This window comes from Myotis daubentonii, chromosome 8 (genome assembly GCF_963259705.1).
Source record: "Myotis daubentonii chromosome 8, mMyoDau2.1, whole genome shotgun sequence".
NCBI classification, from domain to species: Eukaryota; Metazoa; Chordata; class Mammalia; order Chiroptera; family Vespertilionidae; genus Myotis; species Myotis daubentonii.
The window spans coordinates 14,047,155-14,062,679 of NC_081847.1; the positions used below are offsets into that span (position 1 = coordinate 14,047,155).

Genomic DNA, 15,525 nt, shown 5'->3' on the forward strand with positions numbered 1-15,525 from the left:
AGCGGTGCTCCCTGTCCTGGTGGGTCTGGGGGGGGTACTCCCTCTCCCGGGTGGGTCTGTGTGTGGGGGTCTCTGTCCCCTGGGTGAGGCTATGTGTGGGGGTGCTCCCTGTCCTGGTGGGTCTGTGTGTGGGGGTGCTCTCTCTTCTGGGTGGGGCTATGTGTGGGGGTGCTCCCTGTCCTGGTGGGTCTGTGGGGGGGGTGCTCTCCCTTCTGGGTGGGTCTGTGGGTGCGGGTGCCCCTCTCTTAGGTGAATCTCTGTGAGGGGATGTGTGGGATATTATCCCAGCACCCTGTTATACCCACTTGTCCAGACACAGCTGTGCATTTGCTGAGTCTCTAAGGCAGCTGAGAGGATTGAGTGGACATCCCCCATCAGAAGGAAGCACAGCTGGCAGGTGGACGCCCTCTTGGGGTGCCCCTACCCTGCCGGTTCATGGTATGGACATAGGCTGGCCTGGTTCTGGCTCTCTGGTCTCCAGTATGTTGTTTTCATGGACTAAAGGCTGGAAAGCCCTGGACGCTTTGTGGAAGTCACCTGGACCGGTCAGGCTCTCAGTGAGGGGGCCCCTCACCGCCCACCTCACCTTCCTGAGGCCCCTGTAACAGGTAAAGCAGCAGCCATTGCTTTGAGATGGTCAGTTCTTATTCATGTTTATTTATAACTTCATCGATGAAAGGTCAAGGTGCTCAATAGCAGCTGAATCCCTTCGTCCAGTGTGCAAGTATTCAGACGAAAGGATAGATCTCGGGCTTGCATCGGGGACCCAGGGCCTGGGTGGGAGGGGCTCCTTCAGGAGTTGAGAGCCCAGAACATTCCCACTGGAGGATTCAGTCCTGTATGTTCAGACTCTGAATCCAGGCACACAGCATCAGCAGAATTAGCTTAGGAGAGAATTCGAAGTATTTATTTTAACTGTGGGGCAGTCACTCTTCCATCCCAGTTACTCTGTAATGAGCCCGTGGGCACTTCCATTCTGCTTGCTGGGAGATACTACTTCAGAAGTGCCAGCAGCTGTGGTATTGCTGAGAGGCCGTCAGTGACAGTGGAGAACGGGCACCTCGAACCTCTGGAGCCAGGGGATCACCCAGACTTCAGAGTAACAACTGAGGATCTGGAACAAAGAAGGGCACCTTAAGAACTGAGCTGCTTGCCACAGGCAGGGACCGCCCGCCTTGCTGAGGCTGCCACTTGCATCTCTGCAGTTTCCAGTGCTGCTGCCTGTGTGCGTGTGCACGTGTGTGCGTGCACATGTGTGTGCGCATGCATGTGTGCTTTCCTTACTGAGGAGTTCTCTCCATACCCCGAGGGTCCTTGTAAAAAAATGTCAAACCTACAGACATTGAAAGAATAATTCAAGAACATATACTTTTGCCTATAGTTACAAATTCTTAAATGTTGCCGCATTTGGTTTCCCCCTGCTTATGTATATACATTTCTGAATTATTTGAAAGGTCTTTTTTTGCTCTAACTTGCCCCTGAATGTGGATGTGCCTCTGAGGAGGGGGTCTCCCCTCTATGCCTGCCGTGTCTGTGGGATCCTGTTGGACACTGGGAGACCTGGATTCAAGAGTGAAATCTGGAACTGTGGGGGTAGAGAAAGGATGAAGGAGTGTTTCCCAGAGCCATGGTGAGGGAGTGGGGCTAGGAAAGTGGGGAGGGGTCTGAGGAGTGAGGCCCCTTTGTTTACCATCTTCAAGGTGTGGTTGGTCTGGAAGTCACAGTTGTCTAGATTGGGGTGCTTGGTTTTCTTGCAAGTAGTTCTGCCAATTTCCATGTCCAGCATGTATTTCAGGCCTTTCACTATCTAAAGAGAGCAGAGGGCAGGGCCTGGGTTACATGGTTCAACCCAGCAGAGGGCGGCTTTAGGACAGGTGGTGAGGGTGCCCTGATGGGACTGGTCCCTCCCTGCCCTCTGGAAAGGGAGTGAGTGGTGGAGAGGGAATGTGGAACATACTAGAACCGCAATGGGAAGAAAGCCTGTGACTGGACCCCAGACCCCTCCCGGTTCTCTCCTTTCTTCGCTCCTCTCATTCCTGCTCAGGGACTTAGCTCTTGGTTCCAGGGGCGAAACGTGGGCTCTGTGTCCTATCTTAGGACAGCTCCTTCCTCCCCAGGTCTCTCCATTGGGCATCAGGAGGGTGGCAGAGGCGGGGTGCCATGGGGCTGCCCCGGCCTCTGGGCCATGGTGAAGTCCTGCCCCTGGCCCCTCTCCCATGCCCCAGTCACCCACAGTCACCTGCCCTGTGTGGCCTTTACATGGGGTGAGGGCAAGCAGTGTGTCTGCTGGCTCCTCACCATTCCTGGCAACAGAGTGGGCATTTTCTTTTCAGTTACAGCCTTTCTTCACTTGGATGTGGCAGCAACCTGGTCTCGCCCCACCACGTACCAAGTGAAATCCAGTCCCCAGCGTCACGGAGGGATAATGCACCCCTTCCCCCAAAGGCTCTTGGGCACTGGGCTCTGGGCATCTTCACTTGCAGTGGTCCTGCAGGAGGCCTCACAGTCTCCGGAGCTGTGTCCTTGGAGTGATGACACTCGGACTATTTCCATGGAAACCTTATTAAAAACCCTTCCCACACCAGACTGCCTTCTAGAAAGTACTTTTCTAAGTATAAAAAGGCACTGCTCGCCCTGGCCAGCGTGGCTCAGTTGGTTGGGTGTCATCCCAGGCACCAAAAGGTTGCCGGTTCCATTCACAGTCAGAGCACACGCCTGGGGTTGCGGGCTCGATTCCTGGTAGGGGGTGTACAGGAGGCAGCTGACTGATGTTTCGCTCTTGCATTGATGTTTCTCTCTTTCTCCCTCTTCCTTCCTCTCTCTCTGAAAATCAATTTTAAAAATCTTAAAAAAAATGCACTGCTCTTAAAAAGTTTGCAATTGCCCAAAAGAATAAACACGGTTGTAAAAATCACCTGTAATTCTGTGACCCAAGGTAACCAACCATTAATAGTTATGTACAAACTGTCAGCATCTTTCCTCCTTCACGCACCACCAAACCCATGGGAATGTGTGGGTTTTGTCCAAAAGCCAGCTTCCCACAGCCGGGACCTTCCGTTTGAGTGGCTGTACAGTATCCCTGGTTTCAGGAAAGGCAGAGACGTGGGCAGCCACGTCGTCATTGTGGCTTATCACTATTCTGCATCCCTTATCCCAAGCTGACCCTGTGTCCTCAGGACACAGATGAGCAAGACCTGGCTCTGCCCTGTAGAGTCCCCTCTAGGTGGGAGGTGGCTGAGCCATCCTGTGACAACTTCACAGGGTGTGACACTGAGGCAAGGCTGGTGGAGGACGGGTTTGTGTGGGGGAGGGGGTGCATTTTGGGCAAAGCTCATATGTGAAATAAGTCCCAGGTGGAGAACGTCAAAAGGTGCTATGGGGCTGTGGCTCTGATGAGGGGGTGAGGCAGGGGTGGGGCCCTAGGCCGGGGCAACTGTGGCAGGTGGTGCAGTAGGCCCCTCCAAGGGGCAGCATCTTCATCAGTTTGGTTCCTGATGCCCAGCTTCTGGTTTCTCCCCACCCAAAGCCTTCAGCAGGCCCACGTCTAGTCCCCATTCCACCCCAGCCCACCTCTGTGCTACTCCCAGTGGCTCCACCCTAAAGAAGTTGGTTTCCGTAAGAGACGGTCCCGGACTTTTTGTTCAAGTCTGGTGACACTGGTGGCCTGGTTGTAGGCTCTCTGTGGCTGCCACTGCCAGCCTCCTGGCCTGTTTTGTGTTCTAGATGACCAGGGCGCTGGACGGTGGGCCCCTGTGGGGTAGGAGCCTCTGCAGCTGGGCCCCGGAGATGCTGGCCACCAGCACCTAGACCCTCACCTGGACCAGGGCTCTGCTGACATGGGACTCCTTGAACAAGAAGATGTCATTCGTGCAGTTGTTGAACGTTTCAACGCTGTATCTGGCTGCTTTGAGGACTCCTGGGTTGTTGGTGTTGATTGTTTTGGGAAATCCTGGCTTCACACCTGAGTTAAAGGTCTGGGAACAAACATCTGAAAGAGAAACACAGAACCAGACAAGAATACTGTTGTTAGTGGGGCCCTTGGTCCAGGGTCTTCACACCTTGGTGCTCAGTTCTCTCTGCTCCCAGTGTGGTCCCCAGCCTGTCTAGCTTGTCACTTATCTGCCCTCCCCTCACCGATCCATCCTCCCCTCACCACCTACCCTTTGCTCTCCTGTCCACCCTCCCTGGCCCATCCAGCCCCTCCCCCCCCCACAACCTCCCCCCGCCCCTCTCCCCCCCCCCCCCCCCCCCGTGCAATTCTTGTGAATCCCCATGGTTGCCCTGAGGACCAGGCGAGGTGGGTGTTACGATGATGGGTTAGATACAGTTCCTGTCCTGCCCACACAGCCCCCTTCAGAACCCAGGGTTATTTCCAATGCGTCTTAAAGAAACCCTGAACATGTCTGGAGGTGGCAGAGCCCCGGGACAGGATGTAGCCTCAGGGTGTCAGGAGAAGTCGCTCCAGCTGTCCTTCAAGGCCAACATCTGGCCCCGACCCCTCAGCTTGTCTCCAACAAGTGGACCACAGGGAAGTGCCCAAGGCTGGTCCCGCCTTCTCACCGACAAGGAGGCTGCTGCTTTCCTCCACCTCGGGGCCCTTGTTAGCATCTCCCCAGCTTCCAGGCCTCGCTCCTAGGGGCCTCGTTCCCCAGGCAGCACCATAGCACCTGGTACTCCTCACCTTGCTGCCTCTTTCTGCACTGTTTCGGGTACAAGTCTGAGGACAGGGCCAGGCCTGGGTGACTTCATCGCACATGGCTCCTTTATGGAGCTGGCAGTGGTGGAGGGAGGGAGGGAGGCCTGGACTTCCTGTCCCAAGGAGGCCCATGTTTGGATAAAAGGTGGGGAAAGCAACCTGAGGGGCTTCCCCTACCAGCACACCGTAGCCTCTGACAGCCAGGCAGAACCAGGGACCCCGGCACCCTCCTCGGCTCCCCACATCCTCCTCTCCCAGCCCCCACAGCAGCAGGCCCAGGCGGACCCGAGGCTCCTCCCTGAAGAAGAACCTGACTTCACTCCTTGGTTCAGTCCCCACGGGATGAGCCCTCTTCATCCCGCATGTGCAAATAAACAGGCAAGAAAAACATCAGAGCAGGGAGTGAGGAGAGGGAGGAGCTGGGCAGGGATTTGTCCGCAGATAGCAGGTCGGGTTGAGCCGTTTACACGGATCCGGATGGAGGGCCTGAGCGTGGGCCGCGGGGCAGAGGTGTTCCAGGGCTCGCTCCAAAGCGAGAAGGGCGTGGGGAGAAATGCTCAGAGGCCAGGCTGGCCCGGTGGGGGGGTGTGCTAATCCAGGCTATGAACATTGGCTTTTATTATAAAGAACATGGGAATGTGAAACACCCACAGGCTGTGTGAATTGCAACGTGAACATGGCCTTTTCTGGTTGCTGGCTCCTGGTGAATCTGTCAATTTTACTACAGTGGTCATGTACTGCTTGGATATTAAAAAGTTAAAAGTTTTAGGGGAAAATCTAAGTAAACCAGGAGGGAGGGAGTGTGGGAAGAAGCTTTTTAGGTCTGTGAACTGCTTCTCTTTACTAAGACTTTCCCCAGATGTTCCTGAAAAATTAGCGTGCCACACCACAGGCTGGCAATGGCCCAGGCACAAATTTTATTTCATTCGCTAAATTAAATGGTGTCAAGTTCAGCTTTTCGGTGGCCCAGCTGGTGTCAGGTGCTCTGTAGCCACACGTGGTGGTGACTGCCATCTGGGCCTGCAGGGCCTTGGGTCCTGCGGGGGTAGGTAGGGTTAGCATGTGGCAGGGGTGCCCAAGCAACAGGAAGTGGAGAGGGGGTGTGAGGGCAGCAGCAGCGCCAACCCCACAGGCTCCCGGCTTAGAGATTTCTGCTGCCGTGAGCTCCCCCACGCGTTCCACACAGCGTCCCTGAGGTTCTGCCTCGCAATAGTCCAGCCCTCAAATGACATCCTCACAGAAGCCGACGCCCTCACTTGAGGGGCTGAAGACTGAAGCATGAAAGCTGTTTCTGTCCCTTGAGCTCCAGGAGCTGGGCTGCTCAGGCTGCGTCAGGCCCGGGGCCTTCATTTCCCGGCTCCCCGCGTGGCTCCCACGCCCATGCACGCTGATGCTAACTAGGTGGGGACGCTACTCCTGGGGGCTGTGCTTACTGACTCCCGGTTTTGACAAGAACTGTTTGGGGAAGGAGCTTGGGTTCTGCTCATCACTGAAGTCTACACAGCAGTTTCCAGTTACTGCATGGTCCCCAGCCCCCCACTGTGGATTCATACAGCCATTGCTTTTTCTGATTATAAGCTTACCTATTTTGGGGTAGGAAATTTGAAAAATACAGAACAGTTTAACAAAAATATACCTCAAACTCTCCAAGGTAACCACTTTAACTGTTTTTTTTTAAAATAAAATGTATTACATTTAATTTTGCTTGAATTTAGCAGAATTAAAACAATGAAGTGAAATCAGGTGAGGCTGAACCTCAGATGAATATGTAATGTTAGTTTCTAAGTGATTTTGGTAAAGTTACAAAAAAGTTATGAAAAATATTGAAGTTGCTTTATTTTTAGTTAGCTACATGTTTCCGAAAATGTCAGTTTCAAGTCATCACAGGGGTCCAAACAAACAACAAAAAGCTCCTTTTTTAATTTTACAAAAAGTTGAAAAGTCACACCAGTTTTAGGATGACTCATGAGAAATTAACAGGGAAGGGCTGATCATGAAGAAAAAGATCCCAAAGAGGTGACTCCCCTTCAGGGAAGAAGACAAGCAGGTCCCTGGACCCCAGCCCGGAGTCAGCCCCGCCTGCCTGCCTGCCTGCCTGCTGTCCTCTGCGCTGTGGAGGGGGGGTGGGGGGGAGGGGGGGAGGGGGGGAGGGCGGGGAGCAGGGAAGACTGCTCTGCAACGGCTTGGGTGCCCATTCTACAGGCGAGGAAACTGAGGCCTCAGAGGAGTGCAGGGCACGCTTAGTTCTAGAGACCATGCTCTCCCTTTCCTCACTCAAGAAGTATAATTTGGCAGCTGCTATGGGCAATGCCAAGGTGACTCTGAGACTAGGAAGTCCACAGTACAAGAAGGGAGGCAGGATGCAGGCCCCGGGCTGGGTCCATCCAGGAAGGTGACTGTAACCTGCCGTGAAGGAGAGCGCTGAGTGAGGGAGCTAGGGCTGGGGAGACCAGTAGGAAATAACCTAGATGAGGAGGGGAGAGCAGAGTGTGACATGGTGGCCGAGTGCAGCTTTCCAGGAGCGCTAACAGGTTCATTTTCCCTAAATTCTGCAGGGCTGGGGAGGGGCGGGGGGTGTGAGCTGCTGGGGGCTCTGCATTTAGGTGAGTGCAGCTCAGTGCTTAGGCTTAGGGAGAAGCCAGCTGCCCAGATGGTGCCACACCCTAGGGGGGTCAGGGTTAGGGTTAGGGTTAGGGTAACTGTCACCCCCCCCTTCCCACGGGAAGACCCTGGGATCTGTTCTCAGAAGTTGAGGGGCGGCTGTGGGGGCCTTGGGTACAGGGTGGGGGTAAGGGGGTAAGAGAACCAAGTCTGGGATTGAGTTCCCATCTCTGTTCCACCACCAGACAGAGGGGCCTTCAAGCCCCTGGTTCTGAGGCCCGCATCTGTCAAATGAAGGACGTACTTGAGAAGATCGAAGCTGGGGTAGGGTGAGTGGGGTGGGACAGCCTGGGGCTGCCAGGACCGGACCCGAGAGACTAAGGAACAAGGCTGGGGGGGGGGGGGGGGCGGCTGCAAGCACCCCAGGCTCAGTGAGCGTGCCTTCTGTGTCCATGCCAGTCAAGCCTCACTAGGGACCAAGGGCTGGGTTATTGACCCATTTCATGGGTCAAGAGACTGACGCTTAGGGAGGCTCCAGGCTCCACAGTTACCAGGCTCAGGGAGTCTGCGTGTCCCGAGGCCTGCATGTGCGTGTGAACTCTAAACACTCTGCCTGGGGTGTGGTGGCAGAGAGCAGGCCTAAGGGGCTGGCCGGGCTGGCTGAGCAGGGCTTGCTGAGCAGGACTTCGGCAGGGAGGGGTAGGCGCAGCCGTGGCGGGGAGGGGAGCGGGGAGGGGAGCGTATGGAGAGGGCTCTGTTTAGTAGGAAACACCAGCAGAGGGGGCAACTCTGGTGATAGGGCGCTAAGACTAGGATAAGGATTCCCCATGCATCCTGGACCTGTCCCTGCTCTGTTAGGGGACGACGCTGAGGCAAGCAGAAGGAACTTACATGTGGTCTGAATAACTGCATCCAGGACAACTGAAAGGCAGGTACCACATCCCTTCACTAAGGTTTGAGGAGTGCGCTTCTCTGGTCTGAGCACCCCCTTTCCTCCCCCTGGCTTGTCCCCTCCTATGGCACTAGGGGGGCACAGGAAGACAGTGGCACCCAATCAGGACAGGCTGGAAAGCGGGGGTGCGGGGGGAGGGAGGGAAGGTTTCACTGTGTGAGCTAAGAATGAAGCTCTGGGAGCAGGAGGAGGCAGGGGAACCTGTTTCCATAGCCCTTGAGACAGTGTCACCAGGAGGGGGGTGACCTCTCCATGGATTGAGAGGCGCTGGGGCTGGCCCCTTGTACTGGTCCTGCCTGAACACCCGCCACTTGGTGTCCTTGGCCAGGCTCCAGCCCCCCCTGAAGAACACGGAGGGCAGGAACCAGCCTCCACCTGGGCATTGCCCCTGCTCCCCAAGCAGTGGCTGTGACTGGAGCAGGTCATCCCGGCCTCCAGCACCAGCTTCCTCGGTGGTTAAAGGAGGTGAGACAGGGGCCCTCTAGTTCTTCACCATCATCTATGGCAGTGGTTCCCAACCTTCCTAATGCCGCGGCCCTTTAATACAGTGCCTCATGTTGTGATGACCCCCAATCATAAAATTGTTTTCGTTGCTACTTCATAACTGTAATTTTGCTACTGTTATGAATCATAATGTAAATATCTGATATGCAGGATGTATTTTCATTGTTACAAACTGAACATAAAGCATAGTGATTAATCACAAAAACAATATGCAATTATATATGTGTTTTCCGATGGTCTTAGGCGACCCCTGTGAAAGGGTCGTTTGACCCCCAAAGGGGTCATGACCCGCAGGTTGAGAACCGCTGATCTATGGCCTATGCTTCTGGTGCTGGGAAGGCATTTTCAACTCCGTGTGTGTGTGTGTGTGTGTGTGTGTGTGTGTGTGTGTGTAGGCAGGGGCTCCCTGGCCATGTGAACTGGGGGCAAGTTGCCAACCCTAGCTGTGCCTCAGTTTCCAGGAGCAAAGGCTACCCTTCTCTTCCTCCCCTCTCCCCAGCGCTGGCCAGGCAGGAAGGGTGACAGTGTCTGATCATCAGGTCCCTAGAGCCAAGTCACAGGGCAGCAGCCAGCAGGCAGGAACGGCTGGCCATCAGGTAGAAACTGCCTGCCCACACCCATTCCTCTGTCCCCATGGAGGGGCGTGGGGAGCCTCCCCTGGATCAGGGAGCAGCCGAGAACAGAAGTCTTCCCTCATCTCCAGGTGGCACTCAAACCCTATTCCCAACCCCCTGGGACCCCTGGAAGGCAGGAACCCCTGGGACCTCTGGAAGGCAGCTGCTGCCAGCCCCGGGGCCCCGGCCTCGCAGCCGTACCTGCTAGGGCTGCCCAAACAGGACTGTGCTTCAGGGCCTGGGCATGGGAGGAGGAGCTCATGGCACCTGGCTCCTACAGCAGTCTGGGCATCGTGTCCGAGGGAGGCAGAACCCAGGGGACACCCTCCACTTACCTGGGGACAGGTCCCCCGTGGCGCTTAAGACCAGGCTGCCCAAGGCAAGCAGCGCGCAGGCCGGCCGCATAGCTTCGGGGAAGGCAGTGCTGGCTGTGGGCCCTGGGGGAGGTGCTGGGGCACATGTTTGGGGGACCCTGCAAACTGCCCCGCCCAGAGGGGGCTGCCTGCCTTGTTACTGGCAGGGGTGGTAGTTTCTTGCTAAATCATTTGACCAGAAGCTGTTCATCTCCACTTCTATCGGCTACACTGTCAACCACTTCCTTTATTCAAGTTTCCAAAGCGTGATGATTCTTTTTTTTCTGCGAGGGGAGGGGGTAGAGAATGAGACCTGTGAACAAACCACCTCTGTCTTCTACCCTCGAAACACCCAGAAGAGACATTGCATTAAAAAAAAATTAGGGATTTTCAGAAGCAGAACCACGTGGATTTCCTTCTGCAAACCAACTTCTCAGGTCCCCTTTCTGAGGTCTGAGTGGCCCCTGCAGACTGCCCGCCTGCTGGCTGAGTGGACACCGCCTGCCCGGAAGTGGGCAGGCCTGCGTGCGGGAAGCAGCTGCTGAGTGCAGCCTCAGAGGATGGATGTGGTCGGGCACAGGCTGCCTCTGGTGATTTCTGCCCTGGAAGCGGGAGAGGAGCAGTGTGCGCTGACGGATGAATTGCAGCCTGGCTTTGGCTCAGAGCTGGTGAAGGAGGAGAAAGCACAGTGTGGCCACAGGTTCTAGCCCCGGCAGAGTGCCCGCTTACCTGCCAGCTCGGCAACTAGGACTGGGGCTCTGGAGCCAACTGGCCCGAGTTTGTTTAAATCCAGCTTTGAGTGTTAAACCCAGGTGGCCTTAGGTGTGGGGCAGCTCTATGCTTCAGTCCCCTCTGATAGGGTTGTGGTGAGGATGTAGGACTTTCTCAATGCTAATGCTCAGGCCTGGATGGAGCCAGCTGTATGGGCGGCTCATGGGCAATGCAGGAGATGCCCGAGCCTCCGTGCTCCCAGTGCCACTTGGACAGTGCGTGTAACGCATCCCCAGGGGACAGGTGGTTGGACGGGCAAACTCTCTGGACCAGAACTTGCATGTTAACACCATCCAGGGGAAGCTCTGCCCCCGATGGGTCCAGATGGGTTCTATTTGATTCTGGGTTTGTGTGACTCGGGCAAGCCATCTAACTTGTTGGAGTCCCCAGGTTCCTGGCTGCCCCGAGGACTGTTATCAGCAAAGCGTGATTAGCACAGTACGTGGTGTGTGGTGACATTTGGTAAACCGTGGGGGCTGAGGCAGCCGGTGTGCTCTGCTGGGCCGGCCCTGCCAGTGCTGACTTCTCACCCTCTGGCTGTCAGCAGCTGTGTGTGAGAACTCCAGGGTGGTGTCTGCTTGCCAAGCTCTGTGCCCTGATCTCATGTGCCATGTCTGGGATTCGTTCCCGGCCGGGGACTGGGCTGGAGGAAAGTGCAACACAACTCGGTGTTTGCCCAACGTGGGTGGCAGTTTGGCCTGAGTGCTCGCTGTTGGTGCTGTGGGCTGTTTCTGCTTTCAGAAGCATTGGGCAAGGCTCAGGGTAGTTTGGGACTTTCCTTGGCCACTGAGCCACTGTCTTTCCCGGCTTTGGCCCTTTGGTCTGTGAGTGTGGGGAACAGTCCTCCACGTCCCTAGCCCTGCCCCTCTCAAGCTTGTGGGGAAACAACAGTACAGGGAGGCCCTCATTCCATCACAAAATGGGTGGCAGGAGGGAGCTGATGTCACACTGGCATGGTTAGAGGGTCCTCCAGGGAAAGTGTGCATGTGTGTGTGTGTGTGTATGTGTGTGTGTGGAGAGTGTCATATATGTAGATGTGTGTGTCTGTGTGTATGCCTGTGTGTCCAGGAATCTATCTTTGTTTCAGTCTTAATATGGTTTGAAAGTGAATGTGTGTGTTTTCCTGAGTGTGTAAAAATGAGTGTGTATGTGCTTATGTGCATGAGTGTGTAGTTGTGTAAGCATGTTGTAATGGTTAATTCTATATGTCAGCTTGACTGGGCCACGAGGTGCTCAGATGTTTGGTTAAACGTGACTCTGGGTGTGTCTGCAAGCATGTTCCTGGAGGAGACTGACATTTGAATCTGTGCGCTAAGCAAAGCGATTGCCCTCCCGTTGTGGGTGGATTCACCCCATCAGCTGAGTAGAATTAAAGGCCACACAAGAAAGAATTCTCTGTCTGACGTCTTCAAGCCAGGACATCCGTCTTCTGCTTTCAGACTCAGACTCAGATTGGAACTGACACCAGATTGGAATGGGCTCCACTTCTCAGGCCTTGGGACTCGAGCGGGAACTATGCTATTGGCTTTCCTGGTCAGACCGTTTAGCCTCCACAGTTGTGGGAGGCAGTTTCTTATAGTAAATCTCTACACACATACACATACCGAATTGGTTCTGTTTCTCTGAGAACCCTGACTGATACATTTGTGCACATGTATCTCTGCCTATATAGACGTCTACGTATGTAAGTGTATATTGTTTGTGTATCTGTGTCTCTTTGCTTGCATGTTGTATGTTCATGTGTCTGTGTATTCCTGTGAATCTGGTTGAAAAGCATTACATTTGTGCCTCTGCATATGAGCATGTGTGTGCATACATGTTCAGGTGGGTGATTGTGTGTATGTATGCTATATGCACTATTTCTATTCTATCCAAGGCATGCCTGAAGTGCTGCAGAGGTGATGGGCTCAGTACTGAGTCTCATTCATTCATTCATTCATTCATTCCTCATCTATCCTTTAACCCCTTCCTACTGGAAGTGTGGTCCCTGGACCAGTGGAGCCAGCATTTCTTGGGAACTTGATGGAAATGCAGATTCTCAGGCCTCACCATACCTTATGAATCAGACTCTCTGTGAGTGGGGCCCAGGAATCTGTTCACAAGCTCTCCAGGAGAATTTTTGGCCTCTAAGGTTTAGGAGGCACTGATTGAACCCATTTTGTTGCCCCTGCTGTCCTCCTTTCTTGTGGATATACATAATGTCCCCCTGACCTCCATGCTGTGCCCACTGCTGGCTTTGGCCAGTTGTCGTCCTACCATGTGGAGGACATGGCTTTGCCCACTAACTGGTCATACAGCAGGGCTCCTACGGGAGATTCCTAGTCCACAGGGGTGTGAATGGGTGCGGAAGGGACACAGGTGGGTGAGGGAAGCCTGTGCTGAGTGAAGTCAAGGAGCGGGCATGCTCTTCTTCCCCAGTGGATGTGAGCACATCCCAGACCCATCCCTTTGCTGGTTGGGAATCCATAGACTGTGGTTTTGCCAGAACTTCCAGAGCCAGGACTTCTAAGGCCCGACCCATGCAGCTGGGAGCCTCCGGTCTCTGGCTGGGTGAGCAGGAAGTGCTGTCTGTCTAATTTGAGCAGTTAACAGAATTATAGACCTTGGTGGTGAGAGGGGGTTCGGGTCCCCTCCTCCCCAGGCTGGGTCGCCTGGGAGCTCTTCCTTGTCTCCTCTTGGGGTGCAAAGGAGGCAGGTGCAGTTTAGGTGGCAGGGATCCTGGGCACCTCCTCTCTTTGAGTCTCCTCTGACGCTTCTCCTTCCTGCCATCTCATTTATTTTAGCTCATGGGACATAGCTGGAGGCTACACAGTTGATTCAACAAGTTAAATTTCACTTCAGAGGGCACATCTCAGCATAGTCACGTTGCTGTGTGAACTTCCAGGCAGGCCCTGCTCTCAGGGTACTTGTCTTGTTGCTTCCATCATGGATCTCTCTTGCAATTTGAAAGGAAAACCCAATGAAGTGTATAGTTATTGGGTGAGTTATCAATTGCTGCATAACAAACGACCACAAATTTAGCAGCTTAAACAGCACACATCTATTAGCTCACAATAACTGTTGGTCAGGATCTGGGCACAGCTGAGCTGGGTTCTTTGCTTCAGGCCTCACCACACTGCAATCCAGGCGCATTTGAGGGCTAAACTGGGAAATGATCCCTTTTCAAGTTCAAGTGTCTGTTGGAAGCCACCAGTGTGGCCATGTGCATCCTTAAAGCCAGCAAAAGGACAGTGCCACAGGCCTGCATATAAAGGGGCAGGTATTATAAGGGTAACCAACACTAATACAAACACACATGAACTCTCTCCACTGAAGATGCCTGTAAAAACCCATGAGGTGGCAGTGAGCACCTTTAGATGCACCTTCTCGCTAGAAGGAGCCAAGGCTACTTGGAGAAACAGTGGTTCCAGGCCAGGGCAGGAAATGTACAAGGTGAGCCTGGAACATCTGGTCTACCCAGAGATCAGGGAAGCCATTGAAGATCATCAAGGTCACGTCAAAAGAACTCCCAACAAACAACAAGTGTCCCTGAGGATGTGGAGAAAAGGTAACCCTCATGCACTGTTGGTGAGAATGCAGATTGGTGCAGTCATTATGGAAAACATTATGGACAACCCTAAAAAAATTAAAAATGACCCAGCAAATTCACTTCTGGGTATGTATCCGAAGAAGCCAAAACACTAATTCAAAAAAACACATGCACCTCAAGTACATCTCAATCATCTCAAAATTGTAGTTAAAAAAACTTACCATATACAAGGAAATAGCAGCAGAGAATCACTAATCTTAAACCAACCAACCAAAAAACAAAAACAAAAAACAAACCCAACCCTTGAAATAAAAAATGAAAAAAGTGCCATTGAGGTATTATTTACAGTAGTCAAGATATGGAAACAACCCAAGTGCCCGTCAATAGACAAGTGGATAAAGAAAACTGTGGTCCATATATACAATGACATGTTACTCGGCAATAAAAAGAATGAAATCTTACCATCTGCGACAGCATGGATGAACCTAGAGCAGTGATGGCAAACCTTTGGAGCTCGGCGTGTCAGCATTTTGAAAAACCCTAACTTAACTCTGGTGCCATGTCACATATAGAATTTTTTTGATATTTGCAACCATAGTAAAACAAAGATTTATATTTTTGATATGTATTTTATATATTTAAATGCCATTTAACAAAGAAAAATCAACCAAAAAAATGAGTTCACGTGTCACCTCTGACACGTGTGTCATAGGTTCGCCATCACTGACCTAGAGGGTAAAAGAACACAGAAGTCAACTTGAAGAGGCTCCCACTGGCCCAAAGGGACAACTTAGCACCAGTAAGAATACAACAGGAGGTTGAAACACACCAACTAGTCATACATGGTGAGTTTGTAGTGATACAGTGATTATAGTGATGATGATACTTCCTCCCCATCCTCTGAGGGCCGTGGCAATGGTGGGGCCCTTCTCCCAGCTACTGGTCCTTGCTTCACAACCCTGCTGCAGAAAGTGCCCTTCCTACCCCACAAAGCCCAGGAAGGAGAGCCAGCGGCAAGACGCTTCTGTGTAGTGGGAGCTGCAGCCCTCCCTCACCTGCAGAACATCGTGTTTCTGAAAAGCCGTAGGGTGGAGTTCCCGGTCCAGCTGTGGACACTGGGTGGGTCATTGGACTTCTCCAGATTCAGTGTCCTTGTCTGTTACAAAACAAGAAAAAAAAAAAAGGAAAGAAAAAGAGAGGGGCTTACCTCTTAGACGTCTTTTGGGGTTTAGGTGATGTGGAGAACAGAGTTATGACCCTGATTGCTCAATGACAGGCTCATAGCTGGAGTCGTGCTTCCCAAACTCTCAGACACCAGGTGTGCACCAACAAATTTCCTTGCACAGATATGCACAAGGTATGTGGGACTTCTCAGAGCCTTTAGAAAGCAGGTCTAGTGTGCAAATGCCCAGATTAATAGCAAAGGCAACATGGAGCCACCTCTGCCCAGAGGGTCTCTGACCTCCTTATGGGGCTCGGGATTGAGGGTTCTGGTGAGGGAACGG

General features: G+C 53.2%; 1 protein-coding gene across 1 annotated transcript; it reads right to left on the minus strand.

Annotated features, from left to right (window-relative positions):
• Positions 1 to 636: 636 nt before the first annotated feature.
• On the minus strand, positions 637 to 9,936 carry CST7 (cystatin F). Its single transcript, XM_059707533.1, has 4 exons — positions 9,703 to 9,936; positions 3,816 to 3,988; positions 1,691 to 1,807; positions 637 to 1,114 (listed from the first exon to the last, which is right to left on the minus strand). Exons 1-4 carry the CDS (start codon positions 9,770 to 9,772, stop codon positions 1,037 to 1,039), a joined length of 438 nt encoding a protein of 145 aa, XP_059563516.1. The 5' UTR covers positions 9,773 to 9,936; the 3' UTR covers positions 637 to 1,036.
• Between the last annotated feature and the right edge of the window lie 5,589 nt (positions 9,937 to 15,525).

Coding starts and splice junctions, on each gene's coding strand:
- CST7 (XM_059707533.1), bottom strand. CDS start 9,772: ATGCGGCCGGCCTGCGCGCTGCTTGCCTTGGGCAGCCTGGTCTTAAGC. Junction 3,989..9,702: donor CACGGGGGACCTGTCCCCAG/GTAAGTGGAGGG, acceptor TTTCTCTTTCAG/ATGTTTGTTCCCAGACCTTT. Junction 1,808..3,815: donor TCAGCAGAGCCCTGGTCCAG/GTGAGGGTCTAG, acceptor TGCTCTCTTTAG/ATAGTGAAAGGCCTGAAATA.